Source organism: Neomonachus schauinslandi, chromosome 10 (genome assembly GCF_002201575.2).
Source record: "Neomonachus schauinslandi chromosome 10, ASM220157v2, whole genome shotgun sequence".
Lineage (NCBI taxonomy): Eukaryota > Metazoa > Chordata > Mammalia > Carnivora > Phocidae > Neomonachus > Neomonachus schauinslandi.
The window spans coordinates 111,949,572-111,976,891 of record NC_058412.1 but is presented as its reverse complement, the minus strand read 5'-3'; the positions used below and the strand labels follow the sequence as shown (position 1 = coordinate 111,976,891).

The window sequence follows — 27,320 nt, the reverse complement described above, 5'->3', positions numbered from 1 at the left end:
TTTGAGAGAGTAAGTGAGAGAGAGCACAAGCTGGGGGAGGGGCAGAGGGAGGGAGAGGAGCAGACTCCCTGCTGAGCAGGGACTCAATCCCAGGACCCCAGCTGGATCGTGACCTGAGCTGAAGGCAGGCACTTAACCGACTGTGCCACCCAGGCACCCTGCACTTTGTTTTAAAAAAATATTTTATTTATCTATTTGAGAGAGAGAGAGCAAGCAGGGGTAGGGGCCAAGGGGGACTGAGAGGAACAAGCAGACTCTGGAGCTAAGTGTGGAGCCTGACTCAGGGCTCTATCTCATGACCCTGGGATCATGACCTGAGCCAAAACCAAGAGTCAGATGCTGAACCAACTGAGCCACCCAGGCACCCCGGATTTGCACTTTTTTTAAAAAAGCTAGTTAGGAGACTGTGGAGGAGGCATGATTTTGAGATGCACCTTGAAAGAAGAAGCGGGTTGGAGCGCAAGAGAGAAAAAAATCTGTGGGCCAGAATTTGGCAGGTAGGTCTCTCTGTCCTGCAATGTCGTAGTCTGGGTGTGAGAGAAGTAGATGTGTGTATGTGGGGTGGTGGTAGTAAGAAGTATGATTCCAGATGTACTTTGAAGGTATTGCTGACAGACTTGGATGTGCGATGAGAGGTGAATCAAAAGATGAATCAAGGGTGACTCCAGGAAGAGTGTTGCCATTTTGAGTTGGGGGAGAGTTGCATGTTAAGAGTTGCCTATTAGGCACCCAAGTAGAGATGTTGAGTAGACAGTTGGATGTATGTGGCTGGAATTCAGTGGAGACGCTGGAGATATGAGTCTGGGAGGCATCCAGGTAGAGATGGCATCCGAAGTCACAAGACTGGAAGGGAACATGAATGGAGTGTGAGTGGATAGAGGAAAAGGGAGGGTGGGTCTGAGCCCTGAGACACTCCAATAATAAAGGGAGAAGAGGAAGAACCAGCAAAAAAGAGAAGGGGTCAGGAAGCCACTCAGGAGAGTGGTTTCCTGGGCACCTAGTTTAGAAAGTGTTTCAAGGAGGGAGTGATTCGCTCTGTCAAATGCTGCAGATAGGCCAAGTAAGATGAGGATGGAGAAGTGACTGTGACATTTAGCAAAGTGGAGGACACTGGTGGCATTGACAAGGACAGTTTTAGTGGAGAGGTAGAGAATGAAAGCCTGATTCAGAGGTGGAAAGGAATGGGCAACAGTAGGGGCACCTGGGTGGCTCAGTCGTTAAGCGTCTGCCTTCGGCTCAGGTCCTGATATCAGAGTACTGGGATCGAGCCCCACGTCGGGCTCTCTGCTCGGTGGGAAGCCTGCTTCTCCCTCTCCCTCTGCTGCTCCCCCTGCTTGTGTTCCCTCTCTCACTGTGTCTCTCTCTGTCAAATAAATAAATAAAATCTTAAAAAAAAAAAAAAAGGAATGGGCAACAGTAGACAAACCTCTCTAGGAGTTGTGCTGTAAGTGAAGCAGAAATGGCAGGGTAGCTAGATGGGAAGTGGTCACTTTTTAAATTTTTAAAAAAATTTATTAATTATTTTTTAATTTTATTTTTTAAATTAATTTATTTAAAAAAAGATTTGACAGAGAAAGAGCACAAGCCGGGGGAGCGGCAGGCAGAGGGAGAGGGAGAAGCAGGCTCCCCATGAAGCAGGAAGCTTGATGCGATGCGGGGCTTGATGCGATGACCTGAGCTGAAGGCAGATGCTTAAATACTGAGCCACCCAGGCGCCCCTGTTCACTTTTTTAATAGAAGAAATTAAAATATGTTGGTATACTGAATAATATAGAGAGGATGATAGGAGAAAAGGGGAATTGCTGGGGCGGTATCTTAGAGAAAAATGAGGAGGGTAGGATTCAGTGTACAGTTGTCGAAATCGGTCTTAACAGGCAGTTTATACAGTCACAGGAGGGAGACAATTAGGTGGGTAAATGAAGTGATGTGAAAATGTGAGTTTACTGGGGCGCCTGCGTGGCTCAGTCGTTAGGCGACGGGCTCCCTGCTCAGCGGGAAGCCTGCTTCTCCCTCTCCCACCCCGCCGCTTGTGTTCCTGCTCTCTCTATCGATGTCTCTGTCAAATAAATAAACAAAATCTTAAAAAAAAAATGTGAGTTTACTGATCCCCATGATTTTCTTAGTGAAATAGGAAGCAAAGTCATTAGACAAGAGTAAGGATGGAGAAGAAAGTGATGGAGGTTTGATGAGAAGGAAATATGACATAATTCTTTAGGATGATGGGTGGGGCCCAGCGGAGCAGGCTCTGGAGAGCTCCGTTTCTCCTTGAGAGATTAGTCCCTCCGGGCGCTCGGTAGTCTGCGCCCGTTTCCTTGGAGACGGAGACGAGGGACGGGTCTCGCTGGGAAGTTTCAGTGGCCTAGGTTACCACGCGGTCCACGCTGAGGCAAGAAAGTCGGAGAAGCCGAATAAGTATCGCAAGAGATCAGGGCTCCACAGACTCACTACTCGTCTTCCATTTTCCCCAATGGCGCGCGTCTTTCCGAAGTAGGTGTAAGAATCGAAGGGTGGTGGAGTGCGCATGCGTGTCCGCCTTCGCCCGGTCCGGGCCTGGTTGTCTTTTGACCCCGCCCCCTCTCCGCCCACATCTCCCTAGCCCCGCCTCCCCCTCGCGCTCTCCCGCCTCCGCTCCCTCGGGTGCCTAGTGAACTGTGTGTGGTCTCTGTGGAGACTCCACGCGTGTTTCACGTTTGCTGCTTACAGTCGCAGGGGTTGGGAATGATGGAAGTTCTTTCCCGTCCCAACTCTTTCCAGACCCAACCACTCTGGGATTCGCTCCACAGTCCACAACTTCCAGAATCTGGTGAGTCCGGGAGGGCTGGGGAGGAGATGGGGGCTTGCTGACCCTGGGTCTGCAGTCCGCCTGCCCCCATGGCCGTGACTGTCCCGGCCGATGGAATCGGGAGACCTGAATTACAGGCCTACTTGTGTTACACATTTGCTGTAGGACCCGGAGCCAAGCCCCTGAACCTGTTTTCGCACCACCTTATCCGAATGTGAGGGTATATTATACTGCTCTATTACTCATCTCTGATTGCTCCTCTGGTTTCCTCTTGGGTCTTTTCCATGCCTTGTGTTTAAGAACAGTGTGCCACAGTTCTTAGCACCTCACAGCCTGAATGTGCTTAGTAAATTACGACTGGCTGATAAAACAAGTGATAGCTAACATTTATGGAGCACTTAACACATGCTTTACAAATATCATCTCTTGGAGTTCTCCCATCAATCTGTGGAGGTAGGTTTTATAACTAGATCTAGTTTACAGACGTGAAAATTGAGGCTCAGACCTCAAAAGTCACTTGCTCAAGGTCACAGATATCTGTAAGGGGCGAAGCTGGGATTTGAACTCATCAGGCTGTGTGACTGATTGTTTTATATCTGGTAGGATTATGTTCCATGGCAGCGGTCCAAGCAGAAAACCAAGTCACCTACTCTTCCTCCCCTCCTACAAACCAGAGGCCACCAGAAGAGCAAAACGAAGACTTTGACTAGCGTCCTTCCAGGTGGGCAGAGGCACTTGAGGCCGGATGTGGGAATTGGGGACAGGATAGAGTGTATGCCCTTGGCCTTTGATGACATCAATTATATTAGAGTAGGCTAATTGCTGTGATAAACAATCCCCAGGTTTCAAGTATTAGTACAGAAGCTTATTTCTCATTTATGTCAAAGTACATTTGTGAATCTGCAGGGGTGGAAGTAATCTTTTCCACACGATCATGCAGGGATCCAGGCTCCTTCAACCTTGTGGCTCTGACAGTTTGTAAGGCCTTGAAGTCCTCTGCTTGATTCGGGGGACTGCATTCAGTCTGCATTCAGCTGGTAGAGAGGGAAGAGAGAGAGAGCAAAAATATTGGTAATTTTGTTGGCAATTTTTTTTTCAGGGCCTAGACTTGACATGACCCATATCAGTCCTGCTCATATTCCAGTGGCCATAACTCAGTCATATGACCACCCTTAACCACAAGGGAAAATGAGAAATGTCCTGCTGTGTGTCCAAGAGGAAAATAAAACGGGGTTTGGTCAACTCAGGATAATCTCTGCCATGTCTTTGTCATGCTGTCCAGGGGAGTTCTCACGCCCTTGGCTGAGTCAGACATGGGTTCACATCTTGGCTCTGCTGTTTACTATCTTGGAAAAGCCATTCATCTCTCTGAGCTTTAGTTTTCTCGTTTGTAATATGAGGACCTGATAAGATTGTTGCAAGAATTAAATGAGAAGATCTATATAAAGCATTGTTGCTCTCAACCTTATCAGACCCAACATTCCTTTTTTTTTAATTTAAGATTGATTTATTTATTTGAGAGAGAGAGCATGAGCAGGGGGAGAGAGGGAAGCAGACTTCCTGCTGAGCTGGGAGCCCAACATGGGGCTCGATTTCAGGACTCTGCATTAATGACCTGAGCCGAAGGCAGTCACTTTTGTTTTTTTTTTTTAAGATTTTATTTATTTATTTGACAGAGAGACACAGCCAGAGAGGGAGCACAAGCAGGGGGAGTGGGAGAGGGAGAAGCAGACTTCCCGCGGAGCAGGGAGGCAGCCCGGTGTGGGGTTCGATCCCAGGACCCTGGGATCATGACCTGAGCCGAAGGCAGACGCTTAACAAGTGAGCCACCCAAGTGCCCACGGAAGGCAGTCACTTAACTGACTAAGCCACTCAGGTGCCCTCCCAACATCCCTTTTAATAACATATACTTTGTAATATTCCTTTAGTATCTGAAATAAACTTCATACATAATATCACCTACCTATATATAATTAAAAACTTAATATAATGCCCAAAGTGTAAAGTAAAGGAAAAGTAAAAGGAAAGTTACTTATAGTTAAATAACATATATTTCAGTATGTAAACGCCCAGGATGTGCTCCACTAGAAGATATGTCAAAGTAGTCAGAAGGGGAGATATGGAGTCGTGGTGAATGTAACCATTGCAAATGCAGACTGACGCGTGTGGGATATCAGGGACTCAAATATCCAAACGGATGTTTCATTGTGGTCATGATTTCCAAAGTCGTGCCCATCTCTTGGTAAAGTTCTGAACAAAACAAAGTACAATCTTCCCTTGAATGTAGCTGCTTTCTTGGAAAATTTAGCATTACTGTAAAACTCTGCAAAATATTCTTTGTGTTTATATGTGAAAGAGTCAGGTTCTGGGATCAGATCATTATAAATAAGGTTTTTTTTTTTTTTACCTACATCAGTATCTGCTAGGGTTTTGGAAAGTCATGCAGGGCATAGGAGAATTCTGTGTTCCATGGGGCTGTCCTGTTCTGGGGGATATCTAGTGTCCCTGGCCCCCACCCCCAGATGCCTGGTGGGACCCCCAATATTTCAGAGAACCACAAATTCTCTCTACCAATGTATCTAAAACATCGTCAAGAGTCTCTGATGTAAAGTGCTGAGCACAAGGCCTGGTGGTAGTGACAGAATTTTTGACTTTGGCTCTAGACCCTATTCACACAGCATCTACAAGGAAACACTTTCCTTTCCTTCACTGGGGAAGGAATGTAACAGATAACACCATGGTAAGAACAAGAACAATTAACATATACGAAGCCCTTAGGTACTGTTCTCAGCACTTGACCCGTATCACTTCATTTAATCTTCTCAACAACCCTGTGAGGTGGGTGCTCTTATTACCACCTCCTCTTAGAGATGAGGCATGGACAGGTGTAACTTTGAAGGTCACAGGGAGGAGGGGGCAGAGCCAGGCTGTGACATTTGGCAGTTTGGCTCCAAGAGGCACAATCTTTTTTTTTTTTTTAAGAGTGAGGGGAGGGGCAGAAGGAGAGAGAGAATCTTTTTATTTTATTTATTTACTTATTTATTTATGCGGGGGAGGGGGGAGAGAGAGAGAAGGAGCGCACAAGCACGAGCGGGGGGAGGGGCAGAGGGAGAAGCAGACTCCCTGCTGAGCAGGGAGCCCGATGCGGGGCTCGATCCCAGGACCCTGGGATCATGACCTGAGCTGAAGGCAGATGCTTAACTGACTGAGCCACCCAGGTGCCCCGGAAGAGAGAGAATCTTTTCTTTTTTTTTTTTTTTTAAGATTTTTTTTTTTTTTTTAGAGAAAGAATGAGATAGAGAGAGCATGAGAAGAGGAGGGTCAGAGGGAGAAGCAGACCCCCCGCTGAGCAGGGAGCCCGATGCGGGACTTGATCCTGGGACTCCAGGATCATGACCTGAGCCGAAGGCAGTCGCTTAACCGACTGAGCCACCCAGGCGCCCCAGAGAGAATCTTAAGTGGGTTCCACACCCAGCATGGAGGTTGACAGGGGGCTCCATCTCACAACCCTGAGATCATGATCTGGGCCGAAATCTGGAGTTGAACACTTAACCAATTGAGCCACCCAGGCACCCCTCCAGGATGCACAATCTTTTTATTTTTATTTTATTTTTAATTTTTTTTCAGAGAGAGCGAGAGCATGAGGGGTGTCGGGGGCAAAGGAAGAGGGAGAGAGAGGATCTTAAGCAGGCTCCACGCTCAGCATGGAGCCCGATGCAGGGTTCATTCCCATAACACCGAGACCATGACCTGAGCCAAAAATCAAGAGTCAGACACTCAGCCAACTGAGCCACCCAGGTTCCCCTCCAGGATGCACAGTCTTAACCATGTATTAGTGGGGAGAGACATGGATCTGAGTTGATGTTCCGGTTTCCCTTCTTGCAATCCCATCTAGGTTACTTGTCACAGCCCCAGTCTGCAAGGATTCCTGCCTTTATGCCAGTGAAATCATCTGTGTAAATTATAATGATGAAAAGAGCTACCGCTTGCTCAGGACTTATTTTGTGTTGTGGAGGCATCATTCATTCATTCATTCAGCAGCATCCATTTGCTGAACACCCATGTGCCCAGCAATGGGCTGAATGTTGTTGACTCATGGTGAAGGAGACAGATTGGGTTTCTAGCTGTGTAGAGTTCACGGTCCCAACCTCAAACTGTTACTACACAAAACTTTAATTTTTTTTTTTTTAAAGATTTTATTTATTCATATGAGACACAGAGATACTGAGAGAGGGAGGGAGAAAGCATGAGCAGGGAGAGAGGCAGAGGGAGAGGGAGAAGCAGGCTCCTCGCTGAGCCAGGAGCCCGATGTGGGGCTCGATCCCAGGACCCTGGGATCATGACCTGAGCCGAAGGCAGACACTTAACCATCTGAGCCACCCAGGCGCCCCACTACACAAAACTTTAAATACACTTGAGATAGATGGATAGAAGGAGGTCATCATTTCATTCATTCCTTACACCTGGGAGATGATCTCATCACCTTTTTACAAATGAAGAAACTGAAGCTTAGGTTGGTAACATGTCTTATGCAAAGTCATGTCCTTGAGGGCATCTTTTGTGTGTTAAAAAAGATTAAATCAGCTGATTCCTCCAAGATGGAGTAGCCCCATTCCTTCTTGGTCCCCTCTTTTACACCTAAAAAAAGCCCTGGATGTAACAACAGTGAACATAGAGGACTCTGAAAACTGGCCTTCATGCTACATCTCAACAGGGGACTGTCTGAAGTGGGATCCAGAGTATTATTTAAAACATCAAGGATATAATAAAAATCACTTGTCATACCAAGAATAAGGAAAATCATAACATGAGTGAGAAAAGATAGACACCAACATCGAGATGAATCAGATAGAATGATTTGAGTGTTTTTATTTACAGATGACATGCCCGTCTATGTAGAGAATCTTAAAAAAATCTACTAAATTTAAGAGAAACTGGAATTAATAAGTGAGTTCATCAAGGTTGCAGAATACAAGTACACAAAAATCAATCACATTTTTAAAGCTTCTCTCTTTTTTTTTTAAATGTGTTACTCTTGGTCTCAGTTTTTTGTTTTTTTTTTTAGGTTTTATTTATTTATTTGACAGAAACACAGCGAGAGAGGGAACACAAGCAGGGGGAGTGTGAGAGGGAGAAGCAGGCTTCCCGCTGAGCAGGGAGCCCAACTCGGGGCTCGATCCCAGGATCCCAGGACCATGACCTGAGCCGAAGGCAGACGCTCAACGACTGAGCCACCCAGACGCCCCTAAAGCTTCTCTTATTTATTTACTTAGAGAGCGTGAGCACAAGCTGGGGGAGGAGAAGAGGGAGAGGGAGAGAGAATCACAAGCAGGCTTCACGCACCCATCACGGAGCCCCATGCAGGGCTCGATCTCATGACTCTGAGATCATGACCTAAGCCAGGATTAGGACTTAAACGCTTTAACCAACTGAGCCACCCAGGTGCCCCAATCACATTTCTATGTACTAACAATGAATATGGGGAAACCAGAATTAAAAATACATTTATAATCCAAAGAAATAAAATATTTTTTAAAGATTTTATTTGTTCTTTCAAGTAATCTCCCTACCCAACGTGGGGCTCAAACTCACTATGTTTATGATTGGAACACTCCGCATAGTAAAGATGACAGTTCTCCCCAATTTGATTTCTACATTTAATGTAATTCCTGTCAAAATCCCAGCACAGTGTTTTGTAAACAGACAGGTTTATTCTAAATTTTATATAGAAAAGCAAGGCCCTGGAATAGATAAACTATTTTGAAAAAGAAGAATAATGCGGGAAGAATCACTTTACCTGATACTAAGGATATTATTAAAGCCAAAGTAATCAAGATAGCGTAGTATCGGCAGAGAGATAGACACATAGATCAATGGAGCAGGCTAGAGAAACCAGAAATAGAGCCACACAAATATGCCCAGCTGATTTTTGACAAGGCTGAAAAAACAGCTCAGTGGAGGAAAAGAAAGCCTTTTCCACAAATGGTGCTGGAGAACTTGGACAGCTACAGGCAAGAAAAAGAACCTTGACTTAAGTCCAAATGTAAATGTAAAATGAAATAAAAATTAAATGTTAAATGTAAAACTAAAACTTTTAGAGAAAAATATAGGAGAAAAAAAATCTTTGGGACCCATGGCCAAGTGAAGAGCCCTTAGACTTTCTACCATGATCCATAAAGAAAAATGAAATTGGGCGCCTGGGTGGCTCAGTTGGTTAAGCGACTGCCTTCGGCTCAGGCCATGATCCTGGAGTCCCGGGATCGAGTCCCGCATCTGGCTCCCTGCTCGGTGGGGAGTCTGCTCCTCCCTCTGACCCTCTCCCCTCTCATGCTCTCTGTCTCTCACTCTCTCTCTCTCAAATAAATAAAAGAAATCTTTAAAAAAAAAAAAAAAAAAAGAAAAATGAAATTAATGGATAAGTTGGACATCATCAAAATTAAACACTTGTTCTGTGAAAGACTCTGTGAAGAGGATGGAAAGACAAGCTACAGACTTGGAGAAAATACTTGCAAACGACCTCTGACAAAGGCCTGCTATGCGGAACATATGGAGAACTCTCAAAACTCAACAATTTCTAACAATTGAATTGAAAAACAATTCAGTTAGGAAACGGGCAAGAGGGGCACCTGGGTGGCTCAGTTGGTTAAGGGTCCGGCTCCTGATTTGGGCTCAGGTCATGATCTCAGGGTCATGGGTTGGAGCCCTGCATCAGGCTCCGTGCTCAGTGCTGGGTTGGCTAGGGATTCTCTCCCTCTCCCTCTGCTCTTGCCTCCCACTCACTCACATGTGCTCTCTCTCTCTCTCTGAAATAAATAAATAAATCTTAAAAAAAATGGACAAAAGATATGAAGGGATGTTTAACTGAAGAGGATATCCAGATGGTAAATAAGCACACGAAAAGATACTCAACATCATTATCCATTAGGGATATGCAAATTAAGCCATAATGAGTTGTCACTACACACCTCTCAGAATGGCTAAAATGAAAAATGGTGATAACACCAAATGCTGGCCAAGAAGAGAAACTGGATCATGCATGCATTGCTGGTGGAAGTGTAAAATAGCCCAGCTGCTCTGGAAAAAAGTATGGCAATTTCTTTTTCTTTTCTCACAGAGAGAGACAAGAGCATGAGAAGGGTGGGGGAAGGAGCAGAGGGAGAGGGAGAGAGAGAATCCAAAGCAGACTTTAGGCCCAGCCTGACACGGGGCTTGATCTCATCACCCTGAGATCATGACCGGAGCTGAAATCAAGAGTCAGACAGTTAACTGACTGAGCCACCCAGGCGCCCCAGTATGACAGTTTTTAATGAAACTAACATGCAGTTCTCACCATGCTCCAACAATTGTACTCTTGGGCATTTATTCCAGTGAAATGAAAACTTACGGTCACACAAAAAACAGTGCATGAATGCTTCATAGCAGCCTTATCATAATACTCCCAAACTGGAAGCAATCCAGAGGTCCGTTACTGGTTAAATAAAATACTATCCATTAATAAAAAGGAAAGAACTATTGATACAGTCAATAGCTTGGATGAATCCACAGAATTTTGCTGAGTGAAAAAAACCAATCTCAGAAGTTATATACTCTATGATTCCATTTATATAGCGTTCTGGGAATGACAAAATTCCAGAAATGGAGAACAGATTAGTGATTGCCAGGGGTTAGGGACAAAGGTGAGGGAGCATGGTAAGGGGAGGGAAGAGAGTGTAGCTGTAAAAGGCAGCATGAGGGATGCTTATGGTGATGGAAATGTTCTATATCTTGTCTGTCTTAATGTTAATATCATGGTTCTGATATTGTAGTTAGTTTTGCAAAATGCTACCATTGGGAGAGACTGGGTTAAAGATACATAGGATTTCTCTGTAATCTTAAAAAAATATTTTTTTTTTAAAGATTTTATTTATTTATTTGATAGAGAGAGACACAGCGAGAGAGGGAACACAAGCAGGGGGCGTGGGAGAGGGAGAAGCAGGCTTCGCACTGAGCAGGGAGCCCAATGTGGGGCTTGATCCCAGGACCCTGGGATCATGACCTGAGCTGAAGGCAGATGCCTAATGACTGAGCCACCCAGGCGCCCCTTAAAATTTTTTAAAATTTAAATTCTAGTTAATTAACATACAGTGCAATAATGGTTTCATGTATCTTTAAAAAAAAAGATAAAGCAGGGCTACTACCACTAATGAAAATAAATAGTCATTATTAAAGGTACAAATCTCCCTAAGTATTTAAGTTTGATTTACTAATCTTATCATTTTTATAAACACTTCTAAGGGGGATTTTGGAACTTGGTTAATTAGGTTCCCCTAATCCTTTTAAGCCACATTTAAAAATTTAATATATTCATTTTTCATTTTCAAATAGTTCACTTGTCTGATTAACAAAAACTATTGAGCATTTAAATAATTCTTGTACAACTAATAAATAAACTTCTAGACATGGGTAATTTATGTTCTCTTAAAAGTTTTGGTAATTTATACACATTTAATAAAAACGTCTTAAATCTTTAACTTAAATCTAAATCAAAATCTCATTTAAATTAGAACCACAAGATTAATCTATTAATCATTCCATCTTTTAAACAATACAATTAAATACCCAATATATACAGATAATTCATAACTGTAACACAGGATTATTTTAATTTACTTTATCACTTCAATTGTTAATACTAAAATTTTCCTGGGTTTGCTGTATTGATCCATTAAATAAATAATATTTTCTGAAAAGTACTGTGTTGCACTTGGAGTGGGGATTTTGGTGGGTATTGAGAATGTGGCCTCAGCATTCAAGGTGATTTGGGTGATTTGTCTCAGGCCGGTGCCTGAGAGGAAGCAGGGGTTCTGAGAACATGCCCTCCAAATGCTTTATTCTGATCTGAAATATTTCCATATAGTCCTTATCTGGAAGGACCACAGCTTTTTTTTTTTTTTTAAAGATTTTTGACAGAGAGAGAGACGGAGAGAGGGAACACAAGCAGGGGGAGTGGGAGAGGGAGAAGCAGGCTTCCCGCTGAGCAGGGAGCCCAATGCGGGGCTCGATCCCAGGACCCTGGGATTGTGACCTAAGCCGAAGGCAGACGCTTAACTGACTGAGCCACCCAGGCGCCCCAAGGACCACAGCTTTTATAGGTGTTTCAGACAGCCATTTGGGAGTTTTGCTCAGCTCCTGTGCCTTTGTGTGGGGCTGTGGTCCTAATGCCAAGCCTCAGGTCATCAGTAATGACAGTGACAACTAGGAATGCCTATTCAGCACTGAATATGTGTCAGGCACTATTCCAAACACTTGAAGGTATAGTAAGATCTTATTTAATCTTCAGGACAACCCTATGAGGTATGCATGACGATGACTCCTGTTTTATAGGTGGGAAAAACTGGGACAGAGAGATCAGGTGACCTGCCCAGGCTCACATGGCTAGTAGAAAGCGGAGCCTGGATTTGAACCCCGGCTGTCTGGCTCATTAGTTCTTGCCCTTAACAACCCTGCCTCATCTGACCTTGCTACCGGCCAGGTTGGTGGGAGAGATTGTGGGCACCTGGTCGGCCCCTGTTGCTGCTCCTCTCTTCCCCTCTGTCCATACCCATAGCCATGTGAAAGTCCCCTGCGCACAGTGGGGCCTGGGAGCTTATTGATAGATGTGAGTCCCATGCTGTGCCTCACTGTCACAGATTATAAGGTCGAGACTGGGTGGGACTGGTTCCCTGGGCCATCTCCTGGATGGTGCATTCCCTGAGACCTGCTCCCAGGCCTGCCTGTACCCTCACTCCCTCTCTGCTCTTTCCCATGCCCTAGGGTTGCATTCCAAGCCCACCATGTTGATGACAAGCCAGCTGAGGAATCCACAAGAAAAGCACAGAGGGAGGTTGGACTCTGGGAAGATACAGGCCAAAATCCGGCTATTGAGGGTATGAGCATCCTCCCTACAGGCACTGGGGCTCGTGGTAGGGATGTGGGGGCAGGGGGACGCTGATAGCAAACATGCACTGAACATTTTGCAGGTGCCAGACTTGACTCATTTCCTTATCAGCAGTGCCATAGGCATGCTTATCATCACCCCCATTTTACAGATGGGAAACTGAGGTGCAGGGAGATCAAGGACTTGTACCAGGTCGCATGGCTAGAAAAATGGCAGTACCAGGGATCAAAGCTGGTTAAGCAAGGTGTTTGCCTTTGTGTTGAAGACCAGGAAAATGATCAGAATCCTTTTTCTGTTTCACTACGTTAGGAACACAATCTGGTGGCCTGTTCCTTTAAAAATTTCCAGTAAATTAACTTTTCATGGTATACAGTGCACCTCAAAGCAACGCTCAGAAGCTCACTATTACATTTTTCACATCATCCGATACAGCTTAGATAATTAGCGTTCTCACCATCTATTGCTTTTTATGGCTTCTGAACAATGTTTCAGAGTATTTGAAATGACTAAAAGAGGAGGAGTCTTTTGTGTCCCTAGCAGAAAGTAGAATACTAAATACTATAAATGCTACAAAATACTGGAGAAGAATTCGTACTTTCTTCAAGAAAGTTTTTTTTTTTTTTTTTTTTTAAGATTTTATTTATTTATTTGCGAGAGAGAGAATGAGAGACAGAGAGCATGAGAGGGAGGAGGGTCAGAGGGAGAAGCAGACTCCCTGCCGAGCAGGGAGCCCGATGCGGGACTCGATCCGGGGACTCCAGGATCATGACCTGAGCCGAAGGCAGTCACTTAACCAACTGAGCCACCCAGGCGCCCTCTTCAAGAAAGTTTTAAGAGCTCAGTGAACAATGGCTACTATATAAAGAAATAGAGAAGAATGTATTTGCTTTGAAACCTTTTCTTCCCTTTAACCTTCAATATTGCAGAATGGTTCAGAGGTGGCCCAGCGTTCTTAAAGGAGTAACTCATATTTCTGGTGTTATTTTTATCCTGACTTCAGAACTTGGACAATTTGGCTCTGAAGCCTGGGCTCCCAACCAGTTCCTAATGTTGTCTCTTATGATCATTCAGTCAATTTATTGAATGCCTGCTGTGTGCCAGGCCCTGTTCTAAGTGCAAGGATTCACCAGTGATGTGGCCTCTGACCTTAGGGAGCTCACATTCGACTTTGGGAGACAGATAATAAACAAGACAAATAAGTATATAATATATGCCATGATGCTGACGGCAATGAAGAAGTGTAAAGGTAAAGTTAGGGGCTAGTGAGGCACAGAGGAAGAGTGACCGTGACCATTTTAGACAGGGTCGTCAGAGAAGGCTGCTTAAATGGTGACATCTTAGGGAAGAATGTTCCAGACAGGAACCACAAGTGCAAAGGTCCTGAGGTGGGTGTGGCTGGAGCAGGAGATGAGGAAAGCTGGTGGGTGTGAGGGAATGGATGATGACTTGTTTGCAGCTCTGTAATCCATGCTTAGGCTTTGTGTTTCTATGTTGAGTAAGACAGGAAGACCCTGGGGGATTCTGAGTAGAGCAGAGACGTGGTATGACCTAGGTTTTCACAGGAATCCTTGGGCTGCCGCTGCTGCTATGTGGAGAATGGACCATGGAGACAAGGGGGAAACAGGAAGGGGGCAGAAATTACTCAGTTGGTTTGCTCTTGGAGGTGGAATAGGATCCTGACTCTGCCCCTCAGTCTCAGGACAATTATTTGTTCAATCTCCAGCTCTTGAGGGAGTGCCTACTATGTGCTGGGCACCGTGCCAGGTGTTGGGGACACAGCTGTGACCATGGCACTTAGAATCTGTGTGTTTATGGAGCATACACTGTAATGGGGAGACCTATAATAAATGAGTTTTAAAAGCCCAAAGAATAGTCAGTCACCAGTTTATTCAGCCCATACTTTTTTTAAATATATTTTTTTTTTTTTTTTTAAAGATTTTATTTATTTATTTGACAGAGAGAGACACAGCGAGAGCAGGATCACAAGCAGGGGGAGAGGGAGAAACAGGCTTCCCGCGGAGCAGGGAGCCCGATGCGGGGCTCGATCCCAGGACCCTGGGATCATGACCTGAGCCGAAGGCAGACGCTTAACAACTGAGCCACCCAGGCGCCCCTTAAATATATTTTTTTAAGGATTTTATTTATTTATCAGAGAGAAAGAGCACAGGCTGGGGGAGTGGCAGGCAGAGGGAGAAGCAGGCTCCCCGCTGAGCAGGGAGCCCGACACGGGACCTGATCCCATGACCTGAGCTGAAGGCAGACACTTAAGGACTGAGCCACCCAGGCATCCCTATTCAGCCCATACTTATGGAGCTCCAGACACTGTCCTGTGTGCTGTGTCCTACAGCTGCGTTGGGACAGCCAGCCCCCCTGCCCTCCTGGCTCTGCCATTTAGGTGGGGGAGACAGATAAGAAATAAGAAAAATAAGAAAATAAGGTAATACGAAAAACATATAATTACAGACTGGGGTTAAGGATCAGGAAGGAAACAAAGTAGGGTTTCTGCACTCAATCTGGTGCTCAGGGAAGATCCATTTCTAGAGCAGAGGTCATTAATTCTACAGTTTCTCCAAATCCCCTGGGAATGGGCCGGGTGCTAAGGAGACACATTCCTGGTACCTTCCCCAGCGATGTTGGCTCCGTGGGGCTGAGAATAGTGCCAAGTGAGGTAGTGCATGTGAAGTGCTGAGCAGAGTTTTGGGCCTATAATAAACACTCTGTACGTTTGCACTCTTACTCTTATTATTATATGAGGAATATGGGAGCTGAGGGCCAGGAAAGGGGTGGCTTCTAGTGAAGGACAGAGAAATGAGGAAGAACAGAGGAATAAGGAAGAGAGCGCATAGGCACGGCAGAGCTGGAGGGCTAGAGCCGGTGAGAACAGTTATCAGCTCTGGTTCCTGCGTGCACACTGAGGGTGCCAGGCACTGCCACTCACTGGCTTGGTTGTGAACATTATCTCGTTTGTTTTTTCCAGCAGCTCTCCGAAGCGAGTGCTAGTTTTCCAACCTTTAGAACAAGTATAGCAGGGTTCTCGGGGGCTGACTCGTTTGCCCAGGTGCCCCAAGGGAGTAAGTGGCTGAGCTGGTATTTGAACCAAGTGGGTCTAGGCCTAACACCCAAATCTGAATACACTACGAGGCTCAACCATGCCTTGCGCTTGAAGCCCGCTCGCTTCCTTGTCTTGGTGTGGTGGGAGACAAACATTGGGAGTCAGAATTCTGGCTTCCCAGTTCCGGTGCCATGACTTTCTGGCTGTGTGACTTGAGGCAAGTCACTTAACCCTGTCTGAGCCTCCCTTTATCATAAAATAAGAGTCAGTAAACGTAGGGCCTTTGGATGAACCAATACCACCTGCCGTGCGCCCGGTGAGGCCCAGTGCCCAACACATAGTAGGCTCTCAACAATTCTTGTTGCTGTTATTATTGTGGATTTTGTGTACCTGCTGGAGGTGACCTTAGCAAGCCCCTTACCCTCTCAGCCCCTCCTTGTTTGCGCGGGGCGATGGATGAAATGAGAGGGTACTCATTCAGCTCAGCTGCCTGATGAACAACGGTAGCGATTATCATCCACTTGGCTTCCCCGCTTTTCCAGACATCGCCCCTCACCTGCGCCCCCTTCTTACCTACCTGGGGTGTTTTCTATTTTTATTACTACCGTTACTACTGTATTTTATGGATTCTAAGAAGTCAGTGATAATAAGTTACAGCCTTATCTTATTTCCCACGAACAGATTTTGTCAATTAGATTGTGACATGCCACCCGTTGTAAGAGGCGTCCACCTCTGAGATGTAAAATTCGGGGAAATGGGCGTTTCAGAACGGATGCAATAGTTCAGGGGCTCTGACCCGCAGACAATGGGGCCGCGTTTACCAGTCGAGACCACAAGGGGGCGTGCGTGCGGCAGGAGGGAAGTGGTCCCTAGGCTCCGGGAGGATCGGGCCGCCGCACGCCTCACCGCCTCCCATCCTTGCCCTCCCCTCCGCCTGCAGACGTTGCTCAGGAACCGGCAAACCACACTCCAGGAGCTCTCCAACCATGAGGTCTTCCTCACCAAGCTCAACTGGGAGCTGATCAAGGCCATCCAGGACATGGAAGACAGCTCGGCCCTGAAAGTGCGCACGATGCTGTATCGGCAGGACATCCTTGAGGTGAGGTCCAACCGCCCCCGCCCAGTCCTGGCCTCCGCCCTCTGCACCTTGGTCCTGCCCACAGGCGCCGCCCCCTTGGGCCCTCGGGCGCCCTCTCCTGGCCTCTTCCGGCCGGTTGCGCAAGCTGCTTCCTCCCTCTGGAAGATGCATCTCTCCGGCACTTCGCCCCACTCAGCTGGGCTTTGGAACCGGACCGAAATGGGGGCTCATCCCAACGCCAGCATTTATTAGCTGGGGGACTTCGAGTTAACCTCTGAGCTCTGTAAAATAGAGCACAAAGCACCCACCGTAAAGCGGGTGTTGTCCTTGGCATGCAGCAGGTGTACCACCCCCACCATCAGTACTCACACAGTGTTGTGTATGCCCATGTAATCCTGCCAGCAACCCCGTGGGGTGGGCACTATTATCTCTATTTCACATAGGAAAAAACGGAAACAGAGAGAGGCTGGGTAACTTGCTCAAGGTCACCCTGAAGCTCACTCACCTAGCAAGGGTCAGAACTGGGACTTGAACGCAGGCCATCTGGCTCCAGGATCTGGCTTCCTTCCACCGTGCTGTGGTTACTACCCTCAGCCAGTGGTGCTGCTCCCAGTCTACGGGTGGAGCAACTTTTTCCGAGAACCCCAGAGGCATCCTCTGCCTCCTCTGGGAGAGGCTTGGGAAAGCTGCCGGAGGAGAGCTGGAAGTTCACAGGGGACCCAGGAGTTGGGGCTGGAGGAGAGGCAGAAGAAATGGTTTCATGGAGCAGTAACGCCCTCTGGCTGCCCAGGCAGAAGAGGGACTGAACTCCCCGGACCTGTGAGATGAAGAGCAAGCCCGGTCTTGGGGACTTAGTCTGCTCAGATGACCATAACAAAGCACCATAGACCAGGTGGCTTACGCATAGAAATGTACTTCTCATAGTCTGGAGGCTGGAAGTCCAAGGTCAAGGCGCCTGCAGGGTTGATGTCTGGTGAGGCCTCTCTCCTTGGGGTGCAGATGGCTGCCTTCTCTCTGGGTCCTCACATGGCCTTTCCTTGTGCTCACATGGAGAGAACTCTGGGGTCTCTTCCTCTTCTTACAAGTACACTACTCTTACCGGATTCCGCACCCTTTGGACCTCATTCAGCCTTTATTACCTCCTTAAAGGCCCTATCTGCACAAACAGTCATATTGGGGGTTAGGGCTTCAACATACGAATTTGGGGGTACACAGTTCAGTCTATAACACAGGCCAAGGATTGCAGAGTCATTTAGCCCAAGGGAACTTAGTAGAATATTCTCCAAACTTAGACAAAATCATTGTTGATCTTCTGGCATTGATCCATTAATATAATTTTTGTTCATCCTGAGTGCTCCCTGTGGGCCCTTGGGAAACAGTGATCGGTGGGACCCTGTCCACATCAAGCTGTCATTCTAGTGGGGTCACAGGCGGTTAGAAAGTCATTTGTGTATACTGCCATGGGGATGGGGATCTGGGGAGCTGAGAGGGGCCTCTCGCCCAGACATGGGAGGGTCAGGAAGGCTTCCTGGAGAAAGTGATGCTTGGGTTGAAACCTGCAGAAGTAGGTATTAACTGGTAGAGAGCAGGAGAGTGTTCCAGGCAGGGAAAATGGGTGCAGAAGGCCCGTGGAGAGAGGGAGCATGGCCAGCTCAAGGAGCCACATGTTGGCGTAGGCCAGCTCCGGGAGGGCCTTGTCAGCCAAGGTAAGGAGTTAGGGCAGAGGGGAGCCCCTGGAGGGTTTTAAATAGAGGAGGGATAAGGTCAGCTTTTTTTTTTTTCGTTTTCAAAGAAAGATCATCCTGACTGTGGCGTGGAGCAGAGATCAGAGGAGGACCGGTTAGGGGTAGCTGTGGTGGTATTTGAGGCAGGAGATGAAGAGAACTTGACCTGCTCCATTTCCGACCTGGGCCGGTTCACCCCTCCTTAGGCAACCTGGTGGTCCCCCGCTCCTGGAAGGTCACCATATTGATGCCGAACTTAGTGCGGACACAGCGCACTACAGCCCAGAACTCCTGGGCTCAAGCGATCCTTCTGCCTCAGCCTCCTGAGTAGCTGGGACTACAGGCGTCCACCACCGCACCCGGCCGATGAAGAGAACTTGAATAAGACAGTGGCAGTGGGGATGGAGAGAAGGACATGGCTTTGAGGGCTGTTAGGGGTTAAATCCATTGCACTTGGTGACATTTCGAAGGAGGGCGGAGTGGGGACCGCTGTCTGGGTTTGGGCCAGTGCCTGGGTGTGCGGTAGAGCCACCGCTGGGGTGGGTGGTAGGAGAGGGCCCAGTTTGGAGCGGCTGGACCGGCCTCCAGTCAGGTTCCTGGGTCTGGGAGTGGGTTTGGATCTGGGGAAGTGCCGAGTCCTCCTAAGAGCCCATGCTTCGGTAGTGCCAGGAGAGGTTGTGGGGCGAGCTGACCCCGCCTCTCCCACAGACTGTCATGGATATCTTGGAGTGCTCGAACAAGAAGAAGCTGCAGAAGCTCAAGTATGAACTTAAGGAGTGGGAGGAGAAGGAGGAGTCCAAGATGCAGTGTAAGAGTCCCTGGCGTGAATTCCTTGATCCCCTCCCTGGCTTCGGGGAGGTCAGCAGGGCATTCATCTTGCACCTACCTTTTGGAAACCAGTAGGCCCAGCATCTCCCCTGTTAGGCAGATGGAATTGCTAAGATGCAGAGCTAATAGCTTACTTCTCGAGCACTGAACACTGAGCACTTCCAGGCCCCCCGAGGCTTCGTATGTATGGGCACACTCTCAGTCATTGCAACTACCTGTGAGGCAGGGACTATTCACCCATGTTACAGATGAGAAAGCTGGAGCTAAAGGAAGTGTGGTAGCCTGCCGAAGGTCATAATAGCTGGGAGCCAGGATCCAGCCCCAGCCTTCCCCTGCTTCCTGCCCCTGTCACTGAGTCAGCGGCTCGGCCAGGTCCCAGGTCTTCTGGCTTCCATTGTGCCGAGCCTGTGGTTTCTTTCCCTGGAGCAGACTGGAAGCCTTCTGAGGGAAGGGGTGGTGTGTCAGACCCTGGGGACACCGCCCATGGAGGGCATCAATGCAGACTTTGTCTTAATGGTCATTTCACGGGAGTCTGTGTCGCCCCATCTCCCTGGGCTCGTTGCCGTGGGAGTGTGTGCATGAGGAGACTGAGGTCCAGGGAGGGACAGTCTTGGCGAGGGCCACACAGTAAGTCAGTGGCAGAGCTGAGACTCGTCTGGGGATCTTGCCCCGGTTTAGTCTCTTTCCTACCCAGTGTTGCCTCTTCTCCTGCGGGGGTAAAAGACTCTAGTGTGAGCTCACTTCAACCAGACCCCAGTCCATTGGCCAAGGAGAGCTTTGCCTCCCGGATCTCCTGGGAGGGGTTCTTGAGGGAGGATCCTGCCTCCTGTCCCTCCCGACTTCTCCAGCCCTGGCGCGGCAGGTGGAACAGCTGAATGCCAAGATTGAGAAGACCTACAAGGAAGTGAGCTTCCTGAGCACGTACATGGACCACGAGTATCCTGTCAGGTCGGTCCAGATTGCCAACCTTGTGCGCCAGCTGCAGCAGATAAAGGACAGCCAGCAGGTAGGTGAGCCCCTGGCCCTGCCCCACTGGACCGTACTGGAGACAGGCTGGTGGCCCACACCCTCCTGCTGGCCCCTAGGATGAGCTGGATGACCTTAGTGAGATGCGCAGAATGGTCCTGCAGTCTTTGTCTAATCAGATTCAGAAGAAGAAGAAAAAGCTTCTGAAAGCTCTGGTGGTGGTGAGTGGTGGGTGTCCAGGTCCTGCCCCAGCCCTGCTTCCTTCCCCGTCCTCTGCCTCAGGGCCCTCTGCACCCCCCGCTGGTCTCTCCCAGGCACTGCTGCCCGGGGAGAGGCGCTGGGGGCCAGAACTCTTCTCCCTCCGCAGAAAAGCCAGCAACCCCATCAGGAGGCTCTTCTGCAGAAGACCCGGGACAGCCAGGACATGCTGAAGTGCATGGACAAGTTCAGAGAAGTGCGTGGGCACGGAAGGGGACGGCCCCTCTGTGAGAGAGCAGAAGGGCAGGCCCCAGGACCTGTGGGAGTCAGGCTTGTCCTGATCTGGCGTCGGCCTCCCTCCTAGCTAGTGCCGTTACTGTCCCTTGCCATTCACCTGAGAAGGAGGTTAGTGTGGGCCCAGGCCTTGCCTTACTGGCCAGCATCAGCGGTGATGACCCATTAGCAACATCACCAAGCGTCACCCGCTCACCCATCATTTTGCTGTCATTACCACCCCCTATCTTCACCACTTAATTCTCACCACTGACCCTCACTTGTTAGCTGTGTTAATGAACTTAACCGTCACCACCCACCCCCCGCATTCATTTTCATTATCATCCTCCATCCACTGTCAATGTGAGAGACCTTCACCGTCTCTGCCAGCCCCCATTCATTCTCATCATCAGGTACTGCCCCCCTTTGCCACCTGTCTCCATGCTCCACGGTCTCCATGCCGTGTTCAGCACCATCAGATGTTGGCCCTAACTCTCAAGCAGCCCTCCAGAGCCCAGGAGGCCCCTGTGACCAAGCCGTGCCATCCCATGCCTAGATGGCCTCCCTCCTCGTCCGGGTTGCCGTGTTCTCCCTTCTGTTGGGGGACATTGGGCTCCTCACCCTCCCCTGCTGTGCTTCTCCCCTCAGTTTATCAACCAGTTTGAGGAGGAAATACCCATATTGAAGGCAGAGGTGGAGCAGCTCCAGGTCCAGGTCCAGGAGCCCCGAGAGATCATATTTGCGGACGTTCTGCTTCGGAGACCCAAGTATGTGATCTGTTTTGGCAGCTGCTTCTTAAACCCGCCATGCTGTGTCCTCGAAGAGGCTCTCTGTTCCCAGGGAAGGCAGCCTGGTGGAGAAGGCAGAACCCCGGACGGGGTGCAGGGAGACCTGGGTCTCGCCTCAGCTCTGCTGCTGACCATGTGGCAGACGTGATCTTTCCCGTCTCTGGGCCTTTGTGTCCCATTAGTACACGGACGCTGAGTTACATAATCTTTTTGGACTCTTCCGGGTCCCAGATTCCATGTTTCCATGGACCCCTAAGCTCCTGGGTTGTTCAGGAAGATGGACTTGAGTAGGGTGGCTGGCTCCAGGGAAGAAGGGCCTGGAAGACACTCTGTAAGGAGAGAAGGATGTCTTCTGTGCCCGGCAGACTCCTGGGCCCCAAAGGAAGAAATTCCTTCCTTCCAAAGCCAGTTCTCCGCCTGCCTTTCTTGGGTCAGGCCCTTTGTGGCAGAGCTTGGGGAACCCATGGGACCAGGCGTCTCCAAGATGTCACAGAGGCCCTGGGGCACCTCAGTGCAGAGCCCGCAGGTAGACTGCGGACCTCAGAAGACAGATACTGGCTAGAGATGGAAATTTGGGCATTGTCAGTATAGAGATGCTTTTTCTTTTTGCTATTATTATGGACAATTTCAAATATACAGACAGTAGAGAGAATATTTGGATGAATACTCAGTTGCCCGTGTGGATTAGAAGTTACGTTTTTGCCATACTGGCTTCATCTTCATTCCTCCGCTTTTTCTCGTGAAGTACTGTACTTTGCAGACGTCCTGACATTTCATGCCTAAGTACCTCGGTGGGCGTCAGGAGAGTGCGGAAACCACGAGAGTGGATGAGAGACTTGGGACAAGGTGGAGAGAGCGTGTGATCCTGTGGCCCCCTAAGCGTGCTGGTCCCTGCGATGGGGGCTGTATTGCAGGCGGGAACCCGCTGTTCTCGCTCCTTCTGTGCAAGGAAGGACACCTGTCAGTTACTGAGCACTTCGTCTTACTTAGTCTGCCCGCCATAGATCGAGGTTGGACTTACGCCCATTTGGGCAGTGAGGAAACTGAGGCTGCTCTGGGCTCTGGCACACAGCGAGAGCTTGTTACACACGTGCCAACTGAGGGCGTGGGGCTCCGAGGGGAGGTGTAAGCTCAAGGTGCCATGCAGCCAGGGGTCCAAGCCGGCCGTTCTGACTGCAAAGAGAGTGCTGGTCGTGAGAGGGCCCTCATTTCAGAGCCGAGTGCCTGCTCCCTCTTGACCTCAGACCTCTGGAGGGGAACATTAATCATGCCAAACCCGTGCCTTTTTCATTTTTGGTGTGTGCGTGTGTGTGCGCACACCCACATGCACACCAGTGTTTTGGGATGGGGCTCCTCAACTAAGTACCAGTGTTCTGAAGAGCAGGGTGCCCCCGAGGGCGTGCTCCCCCACTCTGCAACTCTGGTGCCCCTGCTTGACTTCTCACATCCTCTTTGCTCTTCCCTACCAGGTGCACCCCAGACATGGACGTCATCCTCAACATCCCGGTAGAAGAGCTGCTACCCTTCTAGATGTTGGGGCCAGGGGCCAGCCTTTCCTCCGTGCTCTTTTCCCCATACCCGGAGCCTTGAATTGTCTTCTTCCATGACCGCATGCCCACTCAGAGCCTAGTCTGCTCTCCCTCCCTCCCCTCCTTCCCTGCCTCCCTTTCTTCCCTCTTTTCCTTCCTTCTTTCCTTCCTTCCTTTCTTCCTTCCTCCCACCCTCCCTCTCTCCCTCCACCCTTCCTCTCCTTTCCTTCCTCTCTCTCTCCCTCCACCCTTCCTCTTTTCTTTCTGGTTGGTGCCGCTGCTTGGGCCAGGTGGGCATTCCCAGTCAAGTCTGCCATTCCTTTTGATCAATAAAGCTGGATTTGCATTTGCTCTTTTACTTGGAGATTTCCAGCTAGGCCTTGAGAAGAATGGACTTTGTCTTAAGATAAGGGGTGGGTAATGTGCCAGGGTGGCTCAGTCGGTTGAGTGTCTGCCTTCGGCTTAGGTCATGATCCCAGGGTCCTGGGATCGAGTCCTGCATCGGGCTTCCCGCTCTGCGGGGAGCCTGCTTCTCCCTCTGCTTCTGCCTCCCTCTTTCTCTCTCTCTGTCTCTCATGAATAAATAAAATCTAAAAAAAAAAAAAAGATAAGGGGTGGGTAACTGCGCTGACTGTATCTGGGGCCCAGGACTTCTTGAGAAGCGCCGAGCGAGACTAGCTTGGGCTGTGCTGTTCCTGGTGCGGTGGGAGCCCAGCTTCCCTCCTGATTTGTGCTCACACCTGTTGAGGACTGTGCCAGGGCAGAGAGGGGACCCCCCGAGCTGACGCCCCTGGGAACTTGCCGGGTTTTCTTCGCTGATGGCCATCCCTCTTCCGGCCCATTGTCTGTCTGTCCAGTGCCTGTACCCCAGGTTTGCGTGGACGTGAACACACACTCTTACTCAGATGCAGAGTCAGGCACAGCCCCCCACCGTGTGCTGGCTTGGAGATGTGCTGCCCGAAGCCCCCTTCAAACAAGGACTGTTGCTGCAGTTACTGGAAGCGCCGTGGGCATGTGCCCTTCGGCGGTCAGACCCTTTGGGGTTTGCCTCGGCTGCAGAGAGCCACCTCATCCAAGGTCAGTCCTCTTCTCACATCCGATGACTGCTCCGTGTGCAAATACCAAAGGCCCAGCCCTCTTGGCCTCACTTGGGACGCCTCTGAAGGCCTCTTCTGGCTCCAGCACTCCATGTAAGGTCAACTGAAACTGTCCCTGGGCTTGCATGACGGCTGACTTCTCCCTCTGCCCAGACCTGCCTGCTTCTGCCGTCCTCCGTTGATTCCCAGGTGCTCAGTAGTCAACATCCTGCACTTTGCACTTGGCCTCAGGGCCGCTTCCCTGGGGACCCAGACTGCTGCAAATCCTCAGACCCTCTGGCTGCTCACCGATCCACCCTGCCTACAGAGAGACTTTGGGTTACAGGTTACAGGACACCTGACCAAATTGTCCTAGACAATAAAGGGCTCAGGTAAATAAATGTCCTACGTGAGGCGAGGCTTTATCCAGACATCAAGTGACGGCACCAAGGCCCAGTTTCTGTTTCTCTACTTTGTTCTCCAAGGTGTTCTCCTCCTGAGGCTGGTACTCCTGTGGTCGCAGTATGGCTCCCAGCATCTCCTGGGGGGTTGCAACTCCTTGTTCACGTCCTGCTGGGAAGAGTGTCTCTGCTCCAGAATTTTCAGCCAAAGTCTTCATATTCACTATGACTGGCCTAGCTTATATTGCATGCCCACCTTGAACTAGTCTAGGAGCTGGAGAGTGCCTACTGGTTTAGTCTAGGTTACGTGCACTACCCTTGGAGCAGGGGAAGGGTGGTTGAGGTGGAGCATGTGACCTAGGTTAAGCCAGTAGGCACCTTTAGAACTGTATGGATTGCAAAACAGAAATGAACAATAGTTTTTTTTTTCTTTAGATTTTGTTATTTTTAAATTATTTTTTAAAATTATTATTTTTTAGAGAGGGTGGGGGAGAGGGGCAGAGGGAGAGGGAGAGAGAGAATCTTAAGCAGGCTCCCAGCCCAGCAGGGAGCCTGATGTGGGGCTCCATCGCATGACCCTGAGATCATGACCTGAGCCAAAATCAAGAGTCCGACACTTAACTGAGCCACCCAGCCACCCCTAAAGATTTTAGGTAATTTTCACACCCAACATGGGGCTTGAATTTATAACCCTGAGATCAAGAGTCACATGCTCCACTGATGGAGCCAGCCAGCAGCCCAGAAATGGACAACGTTGAACATAATAAGAGCAAACACTTAGCTAACATGTACTCTATGCTTTTCATATACCCAGTCATTAGGTCCGCACAAGGTCAACCCTTTGAGGTAGGTATTGTTAGCGTTTCCATCTTACAGATGAAGAACCCACTACATGAAGAGGCAAAGTGATTTTCCAAAGTCACCAGGCATAAGGTAGTTCACTTTTTTTTTTTTTTTAAGATTTTATTTATTTGACAGAGAAAGAGAGAGGGAGAACAAGCAGGGGGAGCAGCAGAGGGAGAGGGAGAAGCAGACTCTGCTGAGCAGGGAGCCCGATGCGGGGCTCGATCCCAGGAGCCTGGGATCATGACCTGAGCCGAAGGCAGATGCTTAACCGACTGAGCCACCCAGGCGCCCCAAGGTAGTTCACTCTTAAGCACTGTACTGTCAGGAGGTCAGCTGAGCTGGAGAGCTGAGCTGCCAGGTGTGAGAGCAGCCAGTTAAGACGATTCAAAACTAAAATGACAGTCAAGCCTTTCATTGCTCACTTAGTGCAAGGAAGAGGCTAAACCAGAGAAAGTGCCACCATCCGTTCCATCTTCCCTATGGAATGACACCCACGGTCAGGTGGATGAGCGCCTGGGGGTGGTCTCACTGCTGAGGGAGCCCCGAACAAAAGGCTCCCGCGGTTTTGTGAATCTGGGGGCCCCCATTGGCAGTTGGGGTGGGGAAGGAAAGTGCGGGGTCCCGAGGTAGTTGGGAGATAAGTGTCTTCAGGGTTTCCCCTCCCCTCTGCCAGGGAGGGGTTGGCAGGGGCACCCGAGGAAGGTGTTGGTGGCTGAGTCCTTGGCTGCTCCCCACTCAGAGACTGCCAGGCACTGGCCGGGCACCCAGGCTGGGCGTGGAGGGTAGCTTCCTGGGAGGACAGCCAGGGGGAAGCCTTTGTCATGGCCTATGGTTGGGCCTAAAAAATCACATAGGCTTTCAGCCAGGACCTGGACACCTCATAGTGAAGGAACAAATGAATTCTGGGAAGGAAAACCAAGGAAGGAAGCCTGGACATACAGATTCCGTCACACTGCACGCAGCCCTCATGCCTCCAGATGCAACAGAGAGTAACCCCACACTGTGCATGGCGTACACGGATCTTCCCCACTTACCAGGGCTGCGTGCGGGTCAGTCCTCGTGTGCACAGGGATGCCTCCACGCACGTGCACGTGGGTACACTCCAGGACTGTCTTAATCCATAAAAGGAGGACCCTCGTTACGTGACTTGTCAGGAATTCTATGTCCTGGTCAGCTTTGTCCCCAGTAATAATGCTGCATAAGAAACAGTGGAAACTGAGCCACCCAGGTGCCCCAACACCAGTTATTTTTTATCGTACAGTTCTGTAGGTCAGAAGTCTGGCACAAATCTCAAAAGGCTAAAATCAAGGTGTCAGCATGGCTGCGTTCGAGAGCAGAGGCTCTAGAGGAGAATCTGTTTTCGCCAGCTTCCAGAGTCTGCATCTATTCCTTGGTGAGTGGCCACTGCCCCAGCTCCAGCCCCAGTAACTGCAGGTCAGGTCCCATCTCCTGTCCCTCTGGCTTCCTCTTCTGCCCTCTTCTTCCACTGTTAAGGGCTCTGTGACGTTGTATCCACCAGGATAATTTACAGCGATCTGTTTCCAGGTCAGCTGATTAGCAACTTAATTTTATCTGCAATCAGAATTCCTTTTTGTCATGTACCATAACACACTCCCAGATTCTGGGGAGAGGATGTGGACATCTCTAGGGGGCTATTTTCTGCTTACTACAGTCTGCCTTCTGGACTCCAAAGTTTCACATCCATCCCACATGCAAAATACATTCCCCTTGTCCCCAACTCTCATCCTGTGATAGCATCAACTCAAAGCAAAAAATCCTTATCTGGGGGCGCCTGGGTGGCTCAGTCGTTAAGCGTCTGCCTTCGGCTCGGGTCGTGATCTCAGGGTCCTGGGATCGAGCCCC

General features: G+C 49.1%; 1 protein-coding gene across 1 annotated transcript; it reads left to right on the top strand.

The window, feature by feature from the left end:
* Nucleotides 1-2,521: 2,521 nt before the first annotated feature.
* C10H20orf96 (chromosome 10 C20orf96 homolog) lies at nucleotides 2,522-23,218 on the top strand. The gene is made up of 11 exons (XM_044919037.1): nucleotides 2,522-2,542; nucleotides 2,729-2,803; nucleotides 3,386-3,503; nucleotides 12,575-12,687; nucleotides 16,691-16,849; nucleotides 19,261-19,360; nucleotides 20,229-20,386; nucleotides 20,466-20,567; nucleotides 20,714-20,800; nucleotides 21,466-21,584; nucleotides 23,075-23,218. Exons 1-11 carry the CDS (start codon nucleotides 2,522-2,524, stop codon nucleotides 23,133-23,135), a joined length of 1,113 nt encoding a protein of 370 aa, XP_044774972.1. The 3' UTR covers nucleotides 23,136-23,218.
* The last annotated feature ends 4,102 nt before the right edge of the window (nucleotides 23,219-27,320 follow it).

Coding starts and splice junctions, on each gene's coding strand:
- C10H20orf96 (XM_044919037.1), top strand. CDS start 2,522: ATGCGTGTCCGCCTTCGCCCG. Junction 16,850..19,260: donor ATCGGCAGGACATCCTTGAG/GTGAGGTCCAAC, acceptor CCTCTCCCACAG/ACTGTCATGGATATCTTGGA. Junction 19,361..20,228: donor GGAGGAGTCCAAGATGCAGT/GTAAGAGTCCCT, acceptor CGACTTCTCCAG/CCCTGGCGCGGCAGGTGGAA.